At 40.3% G+C, this 23584-nt stretch overlaps 2 protein-coding genes and 1 long non-coding RNA gene across 15 annotated transcripts in view; 1 reads left to right on the forward strand and 2 right to left on the reverse strand.

The window, feature by feature from the left end:
• LOC144294524 (uncharacterized) overlaps positions 1 to 7646 on the reverse strand; it is a 267849-nt gene extending 260203 nt beyond the window's left edge. The window contains exon 1 of the long non-coding RNA XR_013361886.1: positions 7451 to 7646. This is a non-coding gene — a long non-coding RNA (uncharacterized LOC144294524). The remainder of the gene's footprint in view (positions 1 to 7450) is intronic.
• SVIP (small VCP interacting protein) lies at positions 6335 to 15337 on the forward strand. Its single transcript, XM_077866197.1, has 4 exons — positions 6335 to 6501; positions 8200 to 8250; positions 8720 to 8833; positions 12913 to 15337. The coding sequence occupies exons 1-4, from the start codon at positions 6448 to 6450 to the stop codon at positions 12925 to 12927; spliced, it is 234 nt and encodes a 77-aa protein (XP_077722323.1). The 5' UTR covers positions 6335 to 6447; the 3' UTR covers positions 12928 to 15337.
• Positions 15338 to 18078: 2741 nt separating this feature from the next.
• Positions 18079 to 23584, reverse strand: part of GAS2 (growth arrest specific 2) — a 150535-nt gene continuing 145029 nt past the window's right edge. For all 13 annotated transcript variants that reach the window (XM_077866186.1, XM_077866189.1, XM_077866188.1 and 10 more), the window contains one exon: positions 18079 to 19303. In XM_077866186.1, the coding sequence (XP_077722312.1) occupies positions 19085 to 19303 (219 nt within the window). In that variant the 3' untranslated portion in view covers positions 18079 to 19084. The remainder of the gene's footprint in view (positions 19304 to 23584) is intronic.

Raw genomic sequence — 23584 nt, forward strand, 5'->3', positions numbered from 1 at the left:
GCAGAGACACAAGCAGAGGGAGAAGCAGGCTCCATGCAGGGAACTTGACTGGGACTTGATCCCGGGTCTCCAGGATCACGTTCTGGGCTGAAGGCGGCGCTAAACCGCTGAGCCACCCGGGCTGCCCAATAAACTTAAATTTAAGTAAAAATCTAAAACAAAACAAAAAGAGAAAAAAAAAACAATACAGGGAAACAGATTTCCTTTGCTGTATATTTATAATGACTTGTGTTTAAACAAAATATTTAAAATCTTTACACAGTCCTAGGAAAAGGTTATACTATAACTACTGGCTATGTTATATCTCGATATTGCAAATAAGCTATCATGTAGTTAAAATTTCCATTTAAGGTAACATTTGAATATTGAATTGAATTTTACTTTTACATATAAAATTATAATCCCATCTGTCTCTGTAAAATGCTATCTTAATTACAAAAATAATTTCTAACATGCAAATGCAATTATCACAATTATTTCATAAACAAATTATTGACTGTGAATTAATGAAAACATTACATTCAGTTACTGATTTGCAGTTTCCAAAATAAAGAGAGGAGAAATAAAATTTTTCCAGATCTGGATGAAGGGAAGACAATCATAAGCAGAGCAGAGTAGTTTTCCTGAGTTAAGGATAAACTGAGGAACAGAGATAAGAATTCAGGAGTCTTGGAGTAACTGGAAGTTGTAGGGCCAAATTCCAAAAGCAAGGAACTATTCAAAGTACTTTGTAGATCTGTAGTAGTTTGCATTGAGTCTTTGATGAAAGCTAAACTGCATATGTATACAGTGAAACTCAGAATGGTCAGATCTGTTTACTCCTTGTCTACTATCAATATCCAATGTCTATTATCCAATCAAAATTAGGCATGCTAAGAAATAGCAAATTGTAACACATAATCAAAAGGAAATCAGGTCGATTGAAAGAGATACAGAATGAAAAGAGATGACAGACTTGGAAGAATTAAACATCTGTTACAAAAATGTTGGCTACACACAGCAATTTAGAGGAAAATGTGAATGCATTTCACAGGACATTTCAAGGACAAAAATGAAAGATATCAAAAACAACTAAATGGAACTTTTAGAACTGAAAAATATCTGAAAGTTTAAAATTCACCAAGTGATATTAACAGTGCATTTGACGTAAAAAAAAAAGTCACTGAAATTTAAGATATAGGAGATATAGCAATAAAATGGTTCCAACTGAGGCAAAGAGAAAACAAACAAAAAAAAAAACTAGGAAAAGATTAGCTCCTTGATGAACTGTGAAATAATATCAAGTAGTCTAACATACGAATAATTGGGAATGTCTGAAAGAAGGAGGATGGGAGTAAAAAATATTCCCAAAATGTTTCCAAATTTGATGAAAATGAATCCCACAGATGCACAAATTTTAATGAACACCATGTAAGATGAAGACCAAACCTTACCAAATTACCTGATAAACTGCTGAAAAACACCCAAAAGAGAAGGAAAACATCAGGGAGGACTGGGGTACTTTAAATACTAAGAAATAAGTATAAGAAAAAACAAACCACATTAGAAACCAAGTAAACCAGGGATCCCTGGGTGGCGCAGCGGTTTAGCGCCTGCCTTTGGCCCAGGGCGCGATCCTGGAGACCCGGGATCGAATCCCACGTCGGGCTCCTGGTGCATGGAGCCTGCTTCTCCCTCTGCCTATGTCTCTGCCTCTCTCTCTCTCTGTGTGACTATCATAAATAAATAAATAAATAATTTAAAAAAAAAAAAAAAAAAAAAAAACCAAGTAAACCAGAATGGCATCGTTAAAGAAAAAAAAAAAAAAAAAAAAAAAGCCTAAGTTTTATATGGATCAAAAATATCCTTCAAAACTGAAAGCAAAAATGCAGAATGTTTTCTTCAGAAAATAAGAGCCCCCCAAAAAAATTTATCACTAGCAGACTTGCAGGAGAAAGTTCTTTAGGTGGAAGAAAAATTATATCAGATAAATTTTTGGATCTTCACAAAACTAAGAGCTCTGGAAATGATACATGCATATGTCAATATAAGATAATTTTATTCTAATTTAAAAAAATAACGCTGTTTTACGCAAAACTAATGTATTTTGGTATTAATAACATGCAGGGATAAAATGTATGACAATAATAACAAAGGATGGGAGAAGGTTAATGGAAGTAGAATTCATTGAAAGCTTATATTTTACATGAAGACGTATATTGTTTGAAGGGGGACTCAGATATATTAAAGACATGTATTGTAAATACCATAGAAACCACACACACACACATACACACAAAGAGATACAGCTATGGGTGGAGATAAAAATGGGATGCTGAAAAAAAAAAATGGGATGCTGAAAATCCATCCAAAAAAGATAGAAAAAGAAGAAAAAAGAACAGATTTGAAAATAAACAAGTGGCAAGATGATCAATCCCAAACTGATCAATAGCTACATTAAATGCAAATGGTCTAAACACTCCAACTAAAAGGAAGTAGCAAGAACTGTGAAGGATTTTAGATTTTATTTTCACAGAGGCTGGCAGAAAACAAAGGACTTTGTTACCTCAAGGGCACGCTTACCCTGGTTTCCCTTAACTCTCAGCCCCATGGGAGTAATGGGAGGTATGCCAGGTGGATGCTGTGCACACAGTGGGTTTGTACCCAGCCAAGGAAGCCCCAGTCTTACATAAGAGGTTACTAGCAAACCTCCCCAACTTTTGCTCTCGAGGAGACATTATCTCTATTATGCTAGACAGTAAACAAATCTACTCTAGAGGAGACTATATTTTCCAAGTTTGCTTACTATACAAATAACCTTGAAAAGATCATCTAGAACAAAAAAATATTAAAACCTTTGCTTAGAAAACAAAAACATGAAAGACCCCTAGAAAATTTTCCCCAAACGGGCAGAGACTATCAAACTGCATTTCTAAGATGCAAAAAGATCGTCTAGATCAAAAAAATATTAAAACCTTTGCTTAGAAAACAAAAACATGAAAGACCCCTAGAAAATTTTCCCCAAACGGGCAGAGACTATCAAATTGCATTTCTAAGATGCAAAAACTACTACAAATTATTAGAAACACACTTTGTATATAAATATTTAGGTTTAAATATTAGACATATGCAATAAAAACACTCTTAAGAAAACTATAATGGCTGTATTCATGACATACATTGGTTGTCAGAACAAGTCATATTATCAATGTATAGATGATAGGCTGTATATGAGTGTATAGATTTTATAATGAAAGGTTCACACAAAATAATAATAATCATAAGCATATGCACCCAATAACAGAGCACCAAAATATGTTATGCAAAACCAGAAAATGCAAAGAAGAGACAAAGCCACAACTATAACTGAAATATGACCTTCCTGTCTTAGAAATTGAGAAAATCAGTAGAGACAGGAGATTTAAATGACATTACCAGCCAATCATCTTACTGATAAAGCATACTCCAACATAAAGAGAACACACATTCTTTAAAGTACCCCATGGAACAATAAAATAGACCGTCTGCTGAACCTTAAAGTAACTCTCAGTAGATTACATAGGATTGAAGTGATAATATGTTGACTACAAGAAAAAAAAAAAAAAAGCAAAACAACTTTTCGAACTAAAGAATATAAACATTCCATAAAGTGGACAAAGGATTTGAACTATTTCTAAAAAGATATACAAATATCCAAGATGTGCATGAGAAGATGGTAAATGCAAATTAATACCCCTATACACCTATTAGAATTGGTAAAATTTAAAAAGCTGACCATATCAACTTTGGCTAGGATAAGAAATAACTGCTACTTCCTTACTTACATCATTGCTATGAATGGAAACAGCATAAGCACTGTGACCTACGAAAAGAAATTCCTGACAGTTTTCCATACATGTGAGATATGATCCAGTTATTCCACTCAGGTGTTCGCTAAAAAGAAATAAACATGTTCACACAAAGAATTGTACATGAATATGTACACAGCTTTGTTCAGAACAGCCTCAAAATGCAAACAGCCCATTAAGTCCATGGGTAGGAAAACTGAGTTTTAAAATGTAGTATATCGGGGCAGCTGGCTCTGGGTTTTGGCTTGGGTCATGAGTTGGGTCAGTGCAGAGTCTGCTTGGGATTCTCTCTCTCTCTCCCTCTCCCTCTGTCCTTCCTCCTGCTCACATTCTCTCAAGTAAATAATAATCTTTAAAAAAATGAAAACCTGTGGTATATTTACTTATCTGATGAGCACTGAGTAATGTACAGAATTGTTGAATCACTGTATTGTACACTAGAAATTAAAACTACGTTAACTATATCGGATTTAAAATAAAATAAAATAAGGTATATCTACAGCAATGGAATATTATTGAAGGAACTTACAATCATACTGATGAACTTTAAAAACTCTCTTTTTAGTTAGATAACTAAAGATAAGGCATATATGATATTCCATTTATCCGAAATTCTAGAAAATATCCTCAACCTCTAGGGACAGAAAGCAATCAGTGTTCACCATGGACACAAATAAATGAGAAAATATCCTGTTCGTAGGTAAGAATTAATACTGTTAAAATGTCTATACTGTCAAAAGCGATCTACAGATCCAATGCAATCTCTATCAAAATTCCAATGTCATTTTTCACAGAAATAGTAAAACATCCTAAAATTTGTATGGAACCACAAAGACCCTGAATTGCCAAAGCATTCTTAAGAAAGAAGGAGGCTAGAATCCTCACATTTCCTGATTTCAAACTGTATTCCAAAACTATTGTAGTCAAGACTGTACAGTTTGGCATAAAAACAGACATAAAGGTCAATGGAGCAGACTAGAAAGCCCAGAAATAAGTCCACATACATATGGCCAGTTAATTTTTTGACAAAGGATGCTAGAACATACAATGGGAAGAGGGTAGTGTCTTCAATAACTGGTGTTTGGAAAACTGCACAACCACATGCAAGAGAACAAAAAATGGTCTTAACACCACACACAAAAGTCAAGTCAAATGGATGAGAGATCTGAACATAAGACCTTAAACCATAAAACTCCTAGAAGAAAATATAAGCAGTAAGCTCACTGCCCTTGGTCTTGGTGATATTTTGGATTTGACACCAACAGCAAGGCAACAAAGGCAAAAAATAAACATCACACTAAAAAACCCTTCTGCACAGCAAAGGAAGCTACAAAGTGAAAAGGCAACCTATGGAATGGAGAAAATATCTGCAAATCACATATCGGATGATGGGTTAACATCTAAAATATACAAGTAAATCCTACAATTGGAGCAAAAAACCATAAATGACCCAATTTTTTAAAAATGAGCAAAGTACCTAAATGGACATTTTTCCAACAATATATGAATGAATGGCCACTGAAATGCGCTCAACATCATTAATTATCAGGGAATTCAAATCAAAACCACGACGAGGTATCGAGTCACACCTGCTATGATGTCTTTTACCTAAAAGACAAGAGGGCCTTGCTGGCCAGGATGTGGAGAAAAGGGAGCCCTGTAGCTGCTGCTGGGATGGTCAACTGGCGCAGCCACCATGGAAAGCATCATGGAGATTCCTTAGCAATTAAAATTAAAACTGCTCTGTAAATGACCCAGGAATCTCATTTTTGGGTATATGGACAAGGACACCAAAGGATTATGATGAAGAGGTACCTGTAACCCCAAGTTCATGGCGGTATTAAAAAGGCAACCTATGAAAACAACTTAATCTGCCCACTGACAAATGAATAAAGAGAATGTGGGGCATCTATTTCTGTCTCCCTCCCGCTCTCTGCGCAAACGCAGCAGGCTCCCGGCCACCTGGGGCGGAGGCCTCGTCTGCCCCCGGGCATTGGTCTGGAGGAGCGGGCGGGAGCGGGGCGGGAGGGGACGGGAGGGGGCGGAGCCAGGCGGGAGGGGGCGGAGCCAGGGCGGGGCGGGGCGCGGCAGAGGGGCGGGGCCACGGCGGAGCGTTGCCGCAGAGGGATGGAGTGGGGGCGGGGCCAGGGGTGGGGCGTTGCCGCAGATGGGGGCGGAGCCGTGGTGGAGGGGCGGGGCCAGGGCGGTCCGTGGCGGGGGCGGGGCGTTATCCTAGAGGGGCGGGGCGAAGCCGCGGGAGAGGGGCGGAGCGTTGCCGCAGATGGGCGGGGCGGAGCCGCGAGAGAGGGGCGGAGTGTGTGTGGGGGAACCGGGCGGGGGCGGAGCGTCGCCACAAGGGGCGGGGCGTTGTCCTGGGGGGCGGAGTCGGGGGCGGGGCGATGCGCCGGGGCGGGGCGGGGGCGGAGCGTCCCCACAAGGGGCGGGGCGTTGCCCTGAGGGCGGAGCCGGGGCGGGGCGGGGCGGGGCCGGGCCGGGCGGGGCCGGGGGCGGGGCGAGCGCAGGACCCTGGGCCTCCGCGCTCCGGGCGCCGCTCGCACTGCGGGTCGGGTCGGGGCGGGTCGGGTCGGGGCGGGCCCGCGGGCCCCCAGCCGCTGTCCCCATGGGGCTGTGCTTTCCGTGTCCCGGGGAGTCGGCGCCCCCGTCGCCGGCCCTGGTGAGTAGGCCGCGGCCGGCCCGTAGCTCGCGTCCGCCGACCGCGCACCTGCTCCGGGGGGGAGGGGAGGCCCGGGCGGCGGGAGGCGGCGCTGCAGGGCCGAGGCTCGGTGCCCGCCCGGCTGCAGGGGCGGTGCGGCCGCTGGGCCTCCGCGGGCGGGGGCGGGGCGGGGGCGCCCCCCGGATCCGCGCCCCGGGGCTGAGCCTGAGCCCTCCCTGCCTCCCTCCCTCCTCCGAGGACCACGCGCTGTCCGCGGTCACGAGGGGACGATTTGTGACGTTGCCACATTTAGCAAATACAAAGCGCAGGGCGCCCACTTAAATTCCAAGTTGTTGTTTTTTAAATTTTATTTTCCTTAAGACTTTATTCATTTATTCGTGAGACGCAGAGCGAGAGAGAGAGAGGCCGAGACGCGGGCGCGGGAGCAGCAGGCTCCGTGCGGGGCGCCGGCGGCGGGGCTCGATCCCGGGGCCCGGGTCCCGCCGGGCGAGGGCGGCGCTTCCCGGGCGGCAGCGCTGGGACGTGCTCACGCGGGAGTGATCGCGGCCGGGCCGGGGTCGGGGTCGGGCCGGGGTCGGGCGCCGGGAGCGGCCGTGGCTCCGCGGACACCCCGCCCCTGGCGTCGTCCGAGGAGAAGGCGGTGGAGGAAGCGAGCTGTTGGGGGAGAGCTTGCCGCACGCCCCGCTGCCGCCCCCGCTGCCCCGGGTGACCCCGCTGCTGCCCCGGGGACCCCGCTGCTGCCCTGCCCGCCGGTGTCGGCTAGGCCCTCCCCTCCCCCAGGTGGGCACAGGGCTCGCACCCGCATGTCACCCACCTTTGCAGTTGCTGGGGGCCACCCTAGCTGAAGCGGACCCCCCCCGGCCCCCATCCTGATCCCCCGCACGCCCCTGTGCATCCCCTCAAAGCGCCCACGGCTGTGCAGCACCTGCACCCACCCGGTTGCACTCACCTCCGTCCGCCCATCGCGTGTGGACACATTGGCGTGTTTTCACTGCTGCATCCTCAGCGCTTGGAATAAGGTCCTGGGGCAGGTAGTTGCCCAGGAACTGCGCGTGCAGTGGAGGAATGGATGTGCTTATTGTGGCATGAAAAACAAACGCAGCCAAGAGAATTCTATTTACTGTCTTAGAGATTTTAAGGAACTTACCAAGGCCAGCAGTACAGGATAGAAAGAGGACCCCCCCCCCCCCCCCGCCCGTGTCCCAGCATGGAGCAGGGCCTCCTAACAAGTTTCCTTCGGGGCTTGGTGTCCTGCACGATGGCATGAGCCCTGGTCATCCGTGGACATTTCCTGGAAACCCCAGCCTACTTCAAACCACGCATTCCGCTCCTTGTCTTACTAAAAGTCATTTGTTCTATATTCTTGTCCTGACTAGCGTATAAGCCCCCCTTTTTAAAAAATAAATAAGTCAATAAATAATTTTACAGGCCAACCCGATCTTGTGTAAGTCTTATATGCATATAAAACATTTATTATGTAAATGTGTCTTAAATGTGCTTACCTGAAGGTAATATCAACTGGGAGGATGACATTCAGGAAGTTGAGGATTTCCTAAACAGTGTAAATAGCGACAGTCTTAGTGGACATTTTGAACAAATACTAAATATTTTTGTAAATTACATCGCCTCTAAGACAGGACTTCTCCGCGATAATGTTTGCTTTGATTCTAAAAACCTGCTTTTACACATTTTCTTTAGGAAGAGAAAAGAGCAAAGCTTGCAGAGGCTGCAGAGAGAAGACAGAAGGAGGTAAGAGTAGACATAAAATCCTGCCCACAGAGATAACTGTGTACTTTATTCTATTTATTACTAGTGTTCTCTAATGAAAATGCTGTCCGCTAACGTGTAAATTTACATGTAGTCATTTTTCAAAATGATTTCTGTAGGTTACATAAATGCATTTATATCATTTAATACATGAAGATTACAGACGTCTTCTGTAACGTAAGATTGGCCCTTAAATGACCTCCTTCCCTGGGATAATGCTACCTTGCCTTTTAAAACACTGACAGATGTGAGATTTACAGAAAAAAATACCCAATGAAGAAATAGTAAGATGTTTTCTATGAAGCTCTTATAGAAATAGTCTAACTCTTTATAGCCAGAATTAAAACCCCTCACCTTCCAAGAAAAACCCAAAAAGCAACAAACCCACACCTTTTGGATATTGAATACTGATTTTGTTGTTTCCCTGTACCACTTAATACATTCTCTAAAGGCTGCATCTCGGGGCATTCTGGATGTTCGGTCTGTGGAAGAAAAAAGAAAGAAAAAGGAAAAAATAGAAAAACAAATGGCTGAATCTGGGCCCCCACCAGAAGGTGGACTTAGGGTAAGTATTAAAATTTACTTAAGGTTTAATTTATCTGGAGTTTTTAAAACCTTCAGTAGCAGTCTATTGAATAATTTCCTCTTGCAATAGATTATCAGAAAATTTTGAATTAATTTAAAAGCATGAATAATAGAGATTGGAAGAAGTGGCAATTTATTTGGACATTCCAACATTTGTTGTAGTAGATCTGCCTTTTTTTTCCCCAAAATGAAAATAGATTGTTTTTTCCTGATTACCTTAACACTATCTTAGTATTTTATATAATTAACACTAATACATGGGAAACTTACTATGAAGAGTATAAAGAAGAACATAAAAATTACCCCAATTCAGTGTCACTTTACAGACATTTCTAATCTCCATTTGTACATTAATCTTATTAAATTGGATTACACGAGGGATCCCTGTTTGCAAATAACCTTTATTTTTTCACTCAGTGGTTTGAGGTTTTCGAGCTTTCCGCTGTCACTCATTATCATGGTTAAGTAACTGTCAATTTGGACAATACGGGGGTGGGGGAGGGGATGTGCATGTGATCCGTGTACCTCCCACCTCCCGAGGTAGCAGTTGCAGTTCTTGACGGTCTGCAGGACTATGAAGATTTTGTTTTACATGTTAAAGCTCAAGAAAATAATTGTGCAGATACTAAGATTTTATTCTTTGGTCCATTTTTAATATTTGTGAAAAGGACAATGTCCTGAATTTCAGTCATTTATATTTAACTTGTCAGTGACTTATTGGCACTTATTTAGCTGATTTACTATTTTCTCAATTCTGTTGGGTTTTTTTAACATAATTTTTTTAAGTCTAGTTAATACACAACGTTACCTTAGTTTCGGTGTACTACATAGTGATTCGTCTCCTCCGTGTGTTTTGCTATCCTCACTTCGACTTAGCTACCCATACAACAGCATCACAACACTGCTGGCTTTTCTTTGCTCTTAAAACTATGTAAATACCATATATATATCCTTCTAGCCTGTGGGGCAGGCAGTTTAGGAACTTCCTGAGCAGAGGTGATTCTGGCTTCTTAGAATATCACATAGAGATAAGAGTCGTCTATGTGTTTTTTACCATGATATATTACTTCATCTAATTTTGTATAATAAATGAAATTAAAAGAAAACAAATTTCTTAATCATTAACAACGTGTAGGATGATTGGTTTCAATGTTAAGGTAAATAGCTGTGACCATTGTGCTAACATTTTTTTTATATACTTCCAGAAGAGAATAGAAGAAATCTGTAAAGTAAAACAGTTGGTTGATACAAAGGCAAATGTTTATCAGAAGTATAGATGTTGAATTATTCTGCTGAGATACAGGTCTATGCCACTTCATAGAAGGTTCTCAAAGTGCAAAAACAGAAATTAATTCTCATAATTTCTGTTTTTGATTTACTGTTTTCTCAATTCTGTTGGGTTTTACAAATTAAATTGTAGGACTGGAAATAATGCTGAGTTTCAGTGTTTCATAATAGAAGAAATAGAGGTGCTGGCTGACAATCAAAGTCACATATAATGTTATAAGAAAAAGATACTTTATGTGTAGCCAGAATTAAGAAGGTACTTACTTGACATACCCTAACCTAACAAATTTCACATCAGCTTATAGCTTTTAAACTCTAAGAAAGAAAGGAGCCTTCTTAATTAAACCTGAAGCATAGCCAGCAGCCTATAGATTAGAAGTAAATTAGGCCACGTACAGCTGCTGATCCCTCCAGAGATGCTCAGAATTAAAATAAATCATCTCAGTTTTAAATTAAGTACCTGTTTTTCTCTGTGGACGGTTCTTACAAGAAAGCTCTCTGGCTCCGTTAATAAAAATCGCCATCAAAGTTGGACTGTGGCTCATTCTGATACACAACGGCTGTTGCACGCTGTGTCATTTTCCCTTGGGATATTCCTAACCAGCCACCATAAATACACTAGCTTTAAGGAACGTGCCCCTTTCTCCTTGACCACCTGCACAGAGCATCGAAAGCATACAGTGACGTTCAAAATAAATTTTAGAGGCTCAGAGCTAACAGAAGGGGATGCATAAGGCAGAGTATAACTTTAATTTTCAAACCCCTTGGCCTAGGGTCCTTAATAGCTGCTGCCAGGCCTGGAGATCCTGTTCTGTAGCTAGATTCTTCCTAACTGGACTCCGTAGTACGAGGAAAACCTGTCCTTTCCCTGTCTCTGCCCAGGATAATTGGAAAGGCAGTCTTACTTGTTTACCTTTTTAATTTCTTTTTATGGACACACAATGTGATGTCAGATTCAGGTGTGCAGCAGAGTGACCCACAAGTCTCCACATTACGCTGTGCTCACCACGAGTGCAGCTGCCATCTGTCACCGTACGTGGACTGTGTTCTCCGTGCCGTACCTTCCCCCCCGTGACTTACTCGTTCCATGATGGGAAGCCTGTATCTCCCACTAACCCTCACCCGTTTTCCCCATCCTCCTGCTCCTCCCTCCCAGCAGCCAGCAGCTTGTTCTCTGTACTTAATGACTCTGTTTTCTGCTTTTTAAAATTTGTTTTGTTTTTTACATTCCACATATAAGGGAAATCATATAGTATTTGTCTGATTAATTTCACCTTGCATAATACCCTCGAGGCCCACGCAGGTTGTTGCAAATGGCAAGATCTCATCCTTTTTTATGGCTGAGTAATATTCCACAGGTGTGTGTATGTGTGTGTGTGTGTGTGTGTGTGTGTACACAGCACATCTTTATCCATTCATCTATTGATAGACACTTAGATTGCTTGCATATCTTGGTTATTGTAAGCGTGTTGCAATAAATATACAGGTGCATATATCTCTTCAAATTGGTGTTTTAATTTTCTTTCTTTCTTTCTTTCTTTCTTTCTTTCTTTCTTTCTTTCTTTCTTTCTTTCTTTCTTTCTTTCTTTTCTTTCTTTTCTTTCTTTTCTTTCTTTTCTTTCTTTCTTTTTGTGTTTTCATTTTCTTTGGGTAAATACCCACTAGTAGAATTACCAGATCATATGGTATTTCTGTTTTTCATTTCTTGAGGACCCCTCCCCCCATACTGTCTTTCACAGCAGGGCAGCCAGTGTGCTGCTGGCATCAGGGTGCAAGCTGCTGTACATACAGGATATGACAGGACGGGACTAGTGGCAGTCGGCGCACGCAGTGGCTCTCAACCTTGGCCACACGGGAGAATGTCAGGAGGAGCTTTCAAAAACGGTCGACCCCCGGATCCCACCCCATACCAGTCGGAACCTCTGAGAGTGAGCTTTAGTCATCAGGACTTCTTTAAGCTCCTCAAGGGAGCCTAAAGCCAAACCAGATAGAGAATCACTGCTCCGGTGTTTTTAACACTCATCTTCAGAGATCTGTTGTGGGAAACAGAGTACCGTGGTAAAAACAAACCAAATTTAAATCCTGGATACCACATTGTGCACTGAATCCCTTTCTTAGAGATTACAAAAGGCAGTGTTGGAGTCCACTAGAAGCCCTAAGATAAACAAAAGCAACTTTACTTGGATGAACCCTTGATTCTTAAAACTTTAAATACAGAGTTTTAGAAAATGCATAACACCCAATAAAATTCCTTGGATGTACATGAAAACCAGTCCTCGGGAGACTGGTAAATCCCTGGTACCATCCCAGTGGCTCTTTTCGGGATTTACTGCTGCAGATTTAATAGACCTCAGTGAACAGAACAAATTTCTCGAGTCAAGCAAGGAAAAGACCTTGCCAAACCATTATGTAATTTCTGCCATAGCTGGGATCCCTGCCGCAAGTGGGAATTCCTCTGTTTTTATTTTAAGGGTTCATTGTTTTTTATTTTGTGGTCTCTTGTGTTTTTCCTGAGCTGACCTGGATATCTGGGATTTAGCTACTCATTCATCTGCCTAGAGATTTCGTTTGACTTCGTTAGGTTTTTAAACGATCACATGTCTTGTTTCAGACGTTTGACCATAATGTAAAATTATACTAACCACTGCTACGTGCAGAAATCATTTTGCATTTCTATAGCCCATATTCCTATTTCTGTTCACTAGGATATTTTTATTTTTCCATCACTTTACATGAAATTTACTTTTCTCCATATATTTTTATCTTTTCTAGTGGACAGTCTCATAAGCATAGCATGAGTGGAAGAGTCTACTGCCAGTAACTACTATCTGCAATCAAGTGGACGTCCTCAGCTTAATTTCTTCTCTTTGAATAAACAAATATTTAGACTTTGTAATTTTAGTGCCATTAAATGCAGTCAGTGCTTTTTCAATATTGATGTAATGAAAATGCTTTTGATTTCCTAACATAGAAAACGGCCAGACTTTTCATTAAATACTTACTTTCTTATATTTGCTCTTCTGCAGGTGGCAGGTGATTCGCCTTTTTTAGTACTTAAAATATGGACCTTAATAGTGAATGAATATATATCGCATGTAAAGTCTGCATACATCTCAGACATTAAAGTTTGCCGTTGTATTTTCTCTCCTCTATTAATGACCTCGCAGTCTGTAGTTTTCTGCTCAGCCTTATATCTCCTTTTATTTCATTATCTATGAAGGCTTTTGCTTAAACTTATGGACTTTGTGCCTTTAAACTGATCATCAGGGAAAATCTTGAAGGGCTTATGTGAAGGAACACTGTAAACTTTTATAACTTACTAAGTAATGAAAATTTGTAGAAAATGATAAATTTCTCCTAATTTATTTTCTATTTCTGTGGCTTATAAAATTAACATATGGTATTTTACATTGCAATAAAAGTGGGTTTTTTTGCTTGCTGAATTTGAAATTATATGTTAGCAGTGCCATCAGAGGGCAGTGATGTACTATTGCACAATACCAGATTCAGCTCTGAAGATCTTTGTGGGAAACGAATGAGGTTAAACTAAGAATCTGGATGGGTTATACTGAGTAGTAATATATTTGTCCAAATTTCACAGGTGTTTTTATTCTTTTGTATTTATTTATACAGATGCGTAATTGCCAAGGTAAATGTGAATGTATGAAATAGAAATAAGTGTTGTATTTTAAAAGGTCTACTTTAAACATAAAGATATATGAGGTAATTCTATGTGATGCAGACTTCTAAACTTTCCAGATTTTTGTTTATTAGTAACATTAGTTTACAGCATTTTTGCTTTTTGAGTTTTCTTTCTAGTATATATATAATAAGCTACAATAGAAGAATTGCTGTATCTTCTAATTTGGTTGCTAACTCTTTTGGATGACAGGGCCACAATCTGAGCCCTAAATCAGAATTCATAGACAGTACCAATAGAGATTATAAGTTACATAGACCAGCTCATTCGATTTACAAAAAACTGAGCCATTATTGTGCTCATCCCACAAAACTTATGTTATATGGCAGTATGTTGTATATGCTAATTTTAAAGAATTTGAACTCTAATACAAATCTCTTGACTCTTCATTGGAAAAATTACATTTTTTTCTATTATGGTGTAAAATGGGTTATGAATATCCAGTCAAGATATATATTTAGGTAGGCTCAATTTTCTTCATCCTTTAGAAGATGAGTGCTCTTTTTGTTCACAAAGGATAGTGAAATCATTAAACTGTATCTTAGAAATAAAATTCTTGACTTTATGAACCTGTTAATTTCTCCAAGGGAAAAAGATCCTCAGTAGCTGAATATAGAACCAAAGCATATTATCCCTGAACTGTGCAAATCCCTCCTTCTGCTTTAATATAGAAAGAACAATTTTAACTGTACTATATTTAAAGAATTACAACTTGGGTTGGTGTAAACAAAGGTTTACATCCAGGGATAATGCCCTATTTCTAACAAAGTTCATATCCAAATACCAGGTTTATTTACTGTTGAACCTTGAATGAGATGTTGATGTATTTTGCTTTCTAGGAAGAGTGGGATATGCTGCTCCAGCCAGTCATGCATGGCCTGCCTCCATGGGTGTAGTCCACTTTCCCAAAAACCACATGGGACGCAGAGGCCAATGGGTGATACAAAAGCATTAAGAATAGTTTTAGGAAGGGGAAGGGAAAAGAGGAGACTAGATGCTTGATAGGAAACCAATAAGTGACTACTAGAAAAAAAAATTGTACGTATATATCCAAGCATCTCCCTCATCAAGTTATGAATCAGTTCCTGATGAAAACCTTAACTTGGAGCCAGCTTCCCATAAATCCTAATTTAAATAGGAAAACACGGTAATGCTTAACATGTCACCCAAGCCCTCCAACAGATTACTAAAATATAACTGAAACAGTAAAGTGCATATATATTAACTGTCATGTTAAAATGTAAAATGCTAAAACCACTGCTTTTTTTAACTACTGCTTCTTGATTCTAATAGTCAAATTAATATGATAACAAAAAGTTGTTATAATCACACAGCCCTTTTGTTGACATGCTGCATGTCTTTTAAAACATCTGTATGTGATACTTTGGTTCCACCGACTGTATTTGGAATGTAATTAATAGTTTTCACACACATGGTTTGTTATACATTCTGTATTGCTTTATGGGGACACAAATATACTTTTTTCCTATATAAAAATTGACTTTGGCCATCTCTTTAACAAAATTTTATCTTTACTGAGTATTAAATAATTAGAACTTGGGTGAAAGGTTATGGAAACCATGATACTTTCAGCTCTTTGGGATGAACGAGAACAAGAGAACTAAAGGCTGTTTGGTATGTCCATACAATCCCTGAATTTATAGGAATATAAAGTTCTTAAGAATTTATAGATAAGTATGCTTCTTTTTCTGTACTCTGAAGGAGAAATGACATTTTAGTGTTCTGTGTTCATTGAGAAATAGCAAAGTAATATAAAGATTCTAGCTATCATCCCTGGTACCCCAGGAGAATCGACACAAGCTTTGAATTTTCCTTTTCTCTTCCAACAGTTTGACTTATTTATCTTTACTAAGAATTTATACTACACCCTTAGAAGAAAAAGTAACTTGTCAGTTTTAGCTTTGAATAATATCTGCATAAATAGGTCAATAAGAGAGACGTAGGCAGATAGGCATTCCTTTCTATGTTGACGTATATATAACGTGTTTGGTGCTTTTTTAAAAAGAACGTTTTCAGACAAGCACCTCAAATTCCAATGACTACTACATGTGTTTTGGGTTGATTCAAATATGGCTCCACAGCCATTTTCTTTGATTTTCTCAAAAGCCACTGAGAAGGCATTTGTATATTTTACAGGCTTTAAACACGTTTTGGGTTAAATCAGAGAAGTTTGTTTCAACAACTCAAACAGTTTAAATTTTTCATATGACATAACTTTTTATTAACCTGTTCTCCGTGATCTAGATATGTTTCATCTTGCAAATGTTGCCTCTAAGTATGATTATTATGGTCTTAGAACTGAATATTCATAAGTTAATTGGCTAGTTACTTTATTATATTCTGGATTGCATTGCCTATTTTTATAGCACCATACCTGACTTGAGTTTCAAATTAGCATCCTCTAGTCACAGACAGGTTTGAGCCAACTTTTTGCAAGTACGTCAAACATACACTCAAATGGAACTAATTAGTTTTGCCCACAAATTGACTCTTTCTAGGCTATTTTTCTGAAATCTGTTTCATCACGTAAGTTAGAAGTCAAGGAGTTATCCTAACTCCTTACTCTACCTAATTCCTAAGGTACCTCTTTTCTCATTCTACATTTCTCAGATAGAGAGGTTATAAGTTACAGACCTACTTAAAGTAGGTTAAAAAATACCAAGCATCTCATGTAGACAATTCTTAAGTATCTATACACAAATTCGTAGAACTAATGAGTTTTAGCAAGTTTGCAGAATACCAAATCAATAAGAAAATGTCAGTTCTATTTCTGTATGCAAGTAATAATCTGAAAATTAAGAAATAATTTCAATCATAGTATCACATAGAATAAAATTCTTAGGAAGTAAAAGATCTGAACTAAAAGTTATAAAACACAGTTGAGAAATTTAAAAAAAAAATCTAAATGGTTGAGACTATTGCATGTTTATGGCAAAAGTATTTTGCAAATGTGATTCAGTTAATGACCTTAAAATAGGGAGATTATATTGCATTTTCTAGGTGGACCCAGTCTAATCATCTGGATCCTCAAAAGCAGAAAATCCTTCCAACCTGTGGTCAAACAGGTGTAAATAAAGAAGTATCAGCGAGATATTATATTGCTGGCTTTAAAGATAGAGAAAGGAAGACATGAGCCAAGGAAATGAGGCAGCCTCTAGAAAGTGGAAAACCCAAAGAATCGGATTCAGTCCTAGGCTCCCAGAAGGGAGCACAGCCCTGCTGACATCTTGATTTTAGCCCCGTGAGACAGTCTCAAATTTCTGACCTATGGAACTATAAAACATAATAAATGTGTGTTGTTTAAGACACTAAGTTCCTGGTGATTTGGTACATTAGCATAGAAAACAAAATAGATGATGGCATTAGTATTATTTTTGTTAACCTATGCATTTTTAAACCAAATTAATGAAATGAATTTTATTATTGAAGACATAGATACATTTATGGAGAAAATTTAAGCATAGAAGAAAGTTTTGATGAAAACATTATTGCCGGGATCCCTGGGTGGCTCAGCGGTTTAGTGCCTGCCTTCCGCCCAGGGCGTGACCCTGGAGTCCCGGGATCGAGTCCCGCGTCAGGCTCCCTGCATGGAGCCTGCTTCTCCCTTTGCCTGGGTCTCTCTCTCTCTCTCATAAATAAAATCTTAAAAAAAAAAAAAAAGAAAGAAAAGAAAACATTATTTCCAATAGAAATGCAGTGCTAATATTAGGCTAGTAACAAAAATCAAATGGCTCAACATCTGCGTTTTAAAAGATACTACAATTATTACTGTTCCAAGGTGATTTTATTTCTGATAAAACTTTGTTTCCCCAGAATGATTACTACCACTTCCAGTACCACATTCCAGTACAATGTCTTTTGTTTAAAAACTTCACAATTAGCAGGTTGTGTGTACTTTGACTAAATCAGTCATGTGACAAAATGAGCTACTTCCTAACTTTCTGCAACAAGAAAGGTGGATTTTTGCTGCTGTTGTCGAAAAATGAGGAGATGAAAAATTAACTCTGCCTATACTTATACTCAGGGTAGCACTTAAGGGATCATCTATGATAATATTTAAATTTTCTGCTAGGGGAACAAACAGTGCCATCACCCAGCTGCCCAACACAAAGAAGTACTAGGTAACCCTAATTTGACTCTTCCTAGAACTTCCTAGAAAGTTGCCATTTAAAGATCATCTTTATTTCAGAATGAAGCATTGATATGGAGACAGATGATTTTTTTTAAATTTATCTTTTTAATTCTTGAATCAGTGAGGACAATAGTGTGCTGTTTATGGGTACAGAACAGCCCTGTCCTAGGTATACAAGGGTATACATAAGTCTGTAACATCATCAGCTACAGTGAATTTACTTTACTAGACAGCATAGCAAAGTAGGATTAACTAAAGATATATTTTCATAAGAAAATGCTTTAAAATAACATGAAGTCAATGAACATTTGACTGTACAGTTTACTCTGTCAAAATATAAACGTATGGCAGCTTATGTGTGTGAATTACACTAGGTCAGTCTCAACACAACCAGGTGCTTAGGAATGTGTGAAACACTTCATAAGTGATTCTCTAAGGGGTGTACTGAAAATTTCCAAAAGTACCCCAGATATTTGGTCAAAGGTAAAGGATAAACTTTAAGGCAATCTTCCAAGTGAATGTAAACTTTTCTGAAGTGGCCTTTCCATTAAAGTATTACTGTCGTGAACACTCTGTACTTATTAATAGTGCTGTTGAATATTTTTTAGTAGCACATTATCACATTAATTGTCGCTTTTTAAAAATTATCTTAAAAATCCTGCAATGATAAAAGTCTGGGGTGCCTTTTGTAGACATAAGGCAGGCACTTCCTGTTGACTTATCTAGAAATCCTAAATATTTTCTCCTAATAGCAGTTTTTATCTCTAGCTAGAATTGTATTTCTTTTTTTTTTTTTAGAATTGTATTTCTAATATCGTGTACTAAATGCTGTGTTCACATAATTGAGAAATAATAATTTGCCTACACTTTCTCTAATTTAAATCTGAGCTTAGAATTTCTTTTAATTGGTCATTGTCTACAGAAGCATCAAAATAAATAGTGCTACTCTCTGAACGTTTTTCAGTAATGACGTTTTTCTGTCTGTTACGCCTTTTTCCAAAGTAATTTTCAGAGCGTGTGAACTAAACTGACTACACTGGAGGAGTGGGTACAGGCCATTATGAGAGTCCCCTTGCAGCGACCAACTAGTTTCATTTAATCTCCTTCTTGGCCTTATAATTGGCAGAGACCACCAAGTAATTATCTGGATTCATGTCCTTAAGGGTTGGAGATTTGCTCTGGATGGGGGATGTTTTGCCATCCACACGGGAGATCTGCAGCATCCGGCAGGGGTCGTGTTTCAACAAATACCCTGCAAAAGTTTCCCATCCTCCGCCCACACGGACCATGACATGTTTGTTATGCAGCATCTGAAACGAAAGAAGAGCAGAAAGATTCATTTCTGAGAATTCTTATGGTATCTCAAATCGGCCTTCATTCCTAGCACTGTTAGGGATTTTTTTGTCTGTCTGGTTTTTCATGCCCCCTTGTTTTCCTACTTGGTGCACAGTGTCTGAGTTAGCATTTAGTTTATGAAAGAAGCTTTGTTTTTCCCATGCAAGTGGACCATGGGCACACGTCCCCGGGATCCAGCTTCACCCACCCATGGGAATCCGGATCCATGTATAATCCCTTATTTGGTTGAATATGTCCAGGGGCTTCTCTCTGACATCTGATGTTCCAAGACAGCCTCATCACTGCCCCTGTTTTCTGTCCACTGCCTCGGATAAGTGCTCTATTCTTGGCCCCAGGTTATATCCCTTTGAACCAGGACTCAAAAGAGCATGGAAATGTCTGCTACTGTATGTAATGTGAATAATCACACAAATAATCAACATGAAACAGAACAGAAATGCACTCAGGAGCATCCAAGTCTTCCCCAGTCACTGAGGCCTTCAAGGCAAGATGTTGCTGAATGGCCAAACATTCGTTTTCCTTTACTCCTATTCTTCTAATTCTTCTAATTACTTAAGAAATAACTTACCTTCCGGCCTACGGGCCATCTAGAGTTCCAGATTAACAAAGCTACAGATTAAGAAAGTGAAGCATATATGGTTCTTTTTATCTAGTAAAAACATGTCAGAGCTGTAGAGGTTTGGCATGGAGAGCCAAAGAATTTGATCTTGGCTTCTTTCAATTATCAGAAAATATAAGGTGATGGAGAGATGCTGCTCCATCATCAAAGACCCTGCTGACTCTGTTCCCTGCGCACAATATTCTGCATACGCACTGGCAACGTAACCTTGGGAAGGACATAGGGTGGTGTGAGGGGATCTGGGGAGTCATTTTCATTGCAGAGACTATAAAATCTATTTGAATTCCTCTTGCTGTGTCGGTTTGGGATCTGGAGTATTTTTACACCCATCAAGTGGAAGATGATTTGTGCTGACTGCTTTCATTTACCTGTTGAGAATCTGATGGAAATTCTGGACTTTCTTTTCGAATGCCTGTATCCATGAAATTTTGTATGTGTGTTCAGGGGTTTCACAGACTCCCAGAAATCCATCCATGGACTCAAGTTACAAAATCCTGATTCATGTGGTTGACGTGAAGCAGTTTCAGGTGTTGTGCAACATAATAAAATTGTAATTGTGCTAGATATCAATAAAAACTGAGACTCATGAAAAAAATTGTAGTTAAATTTTACTCTACTGGTTATTCTCATTTAGAGAATAAAACTGAGAATAGAATCAGAATAGAAAGGGTCTTCAGAAACATCTAGCTAGAAGTTTTTAAACTTATGGCATGAGAATCTACTCATTAAAACCTCAACGGGAACCCCTGTAATATAAAGCAGACAAAAGGAGTCAGGATTCAGCTGTAACCCTATTGCCTCCTCTGGTCCTGCCAGTGGCACCACAATCCTGATTTTCAGATGAAGATCCTGAGGCCCAGATCTTTGGGGTTGCTCAGACTAGCACCCAGATTTCCTGACTCTAGTCCAATACGTGTCCCACAACAGTTCATTGTAAAACAAAATCCATCAAGGCTTTTATAACTTGACTGGCCTACTTCCATTCCCACAAGCTCCTGTGTGTGTCTCTACTGCCTGCTTCCAAAATGTGGACTTACTGGGACAAAAATTGTAATCAAAACAGTACTCTGACCCCTTTTCCCACTGTTCTGGAGAACAGCTTTACCTATTGTTGATGTTCCAGCACCTCCCAGCCCTGCAAATTACACTGAGGAGTTGCCTCCAAACATCCTTGGTATGAAGCCTGACATAACACCCAAATACAGTTGACCACGAGCAGGCTATTTCCAGAAATGTTTTTTTTTTTTCTGCCTGGCATATGTGATCATTTCGGTACAAACCCTTCTTGCAGATTCTTTAAGGAATCCGCACATGCAGAGTGGATCCAACGTGAAACAGAGTCATGCTGAATGTGAACGACGTAGGAATCGATTTCTGCCCCCCTCCTTTTCCATATCCTTTGATAGGTAATCAGCAGTCTATACCTCGCTAAGGAGGCCAGTGGTCAAACTGAACAAGAGTTTCAAGCATGGGATTAAGATTTCAGGGTCATAAGCGTTTACATCCTTGATTATGGAGATTTAAATCCCATGCCTTATCTTCATACATCCTAAATTTCAGGATAAAAAATAATAATAATACTCATCCCCATCTCCATAAACAAAACCCCTACAGTTTAACCTAAAATCCAATCAAACTGCTATAAACCAAACCACTTTCAACTCTTCCCTCCCACCTCCCACAGGGCGCGCCCTACAAAACCCCAGCTTTGGTTTAAGTGTATAATCTTCCTTCTAAATCAGGATAGAGCAGCTGAGCTCCTGCTGGAAGAACTCTTTTCATCTCAGGGATTAGTGATGTGAGGCCAGTTGCAATTAATTGAACCTTGAGGTTTTGGGCAGCTCCATTTCCTCCTATTCCTCTTTGTTCCTCTCAAACACGCTACTCAGCTCTGTCCCCATCATTCTACTGATGGCCTCACCATCATCGGGCTTAGCTTCCTCTCTCAGCACCTCCACTGGCTAATTTTGGCCAATCTACGTTGGTCCTTTTCTCCATTTTCCTCATCACAGAAAGAAGTCCTTCCGTCTAAAGTCAACCCCTCCCCATATGTCCTAACTCCCATTACCTCCATGCAGAAGCTCCTGCATCAAACATCACGTCTCTCCTCTCTGTCTCCAACTTACCATATGATGATCTTTATCCTTCGTGCCCAAGCCTCTCCCACTCTTGTACAAAGCAAAACTCTCCTCCTTCCACCCAAGGCTCCTTCGTTTTCCTACCTTTTCCTTACATCTGAGGTTTCTGGTAAACTTAGACGTGGTGCCTTCACTTCCAACTTCTTTTCATTGTCCGGCGCGCTACCCACTGCTGCTGCCCCCACCTGTTAACCCACCGTACACTGAAGGGAATCGGATGTCTTCTAGAATCATCAAATCGAATGGATGGTCCTTAATCCTTATGTTTCTTGATCACTCAACTAAGGGGTCTGATAGTGTGGACCACTCCTTCTGTGAAACTCCCTACTCTTTAATTCTCTTTCCTGGACGTCCTCCTGCCTCCCTCCTTGTACTTTCTCTGCCTCTCTCACAGGTTCCATTTCTTCTGCCTACTTTTAAGCTTTGCTGTTGCAAAGGATTCTGAAGGATTCAGTCCTTTCTCCACTGCGTTTCTCACTCTGACCACTCTGTACTTGGAATCTCCGAGTTTTCTCTGCTATCTACTTTTGTCTCTCAAATTATAGTTCTGGTCCTTGCTGCTTCCCTGAGCTTCCAAATAAATGCAAGGGCATAACGGGCCCGCCACCTTCCACCTTCTAGCTCCGCAGGCCTTTTTCTAAAAGAGTTGGGAGGATGGGCATTCTCCGTAACTAGTCAGACACCAAAAGCATTCATTTCTCCCCAAGATGTGTCTCAGGGTCTATGCTACTGTGGCTGCTATTCATCTAGGCATCTCATCGTTTCCATGGGCCACCCTGAGGATCCCACTGCCTCTAGCCTTGCTGATTCTGATCCATTTAGTAAATCTATTTCCCCCGAAGGGAATTCCAATGCCTTTGGAGTCCAACAGGGAATGCCTGTCGGATGGTCTCAGGCCTAAATGCCTTCCCTAGCTCCCCGCTCTCCCTTGGGCTCCTGTTCATTCCCCTTTATTTGCATACATTATTCACCAAGACCCCTCCTGCTGGCCTTACCTGCCCCTCCCTGAGCTCAGGGGCCAGTGAATTATTTTAGTTCTGTGTTCCCTGACAACAGCAGGGAACTTGCATGTTTGTCTTGCTTTTGCATGCTTGTCCCTAAATGTGGAGTGTCCTTTCTGCTTTGCCCTCCCTACTTGCCAGGACCCCAGACATTATTTCAAACCTCACCTCTGTCTGAAGAATTCTCCACCATCACCTTCCTCAACTAGATAAGTGAATGCTTCCTTGCTGCTGTGCCTTTTAGATTACTGGTGATCTCAGTGTTTCGCTCAGTGTCCTGTAATTGCCCATCTACCTGCCCCGCACACCTCTTTTAATAACACGTGAGCTCTCCGAAGGCAGTGATGACGTATTTCTCAAGTCTCCCATATGCGAGCCCAGAACAGTAGCAATAGTGCAATCGCATTAATACCCTTTTCCACATATGCTTCCACAGCCTCTACTTGATTTTACTTAACCGATAATGTCGTTTTCAGC

The sequence above is a fragment of the Canis aureus genome, chromosome 23, assembly GCF_053574225.1.
Source record: "Canis aureus isolate CA01 chromosome 23, VMU_Caureus_v.1.0, whole genome shotgun sequence".
Classification (NCBI taxonomy): Eukaryota; Metazoa; Chordata; class Mammalia; order Carnivora; family Canidae; genus Canis; species Canis aureus.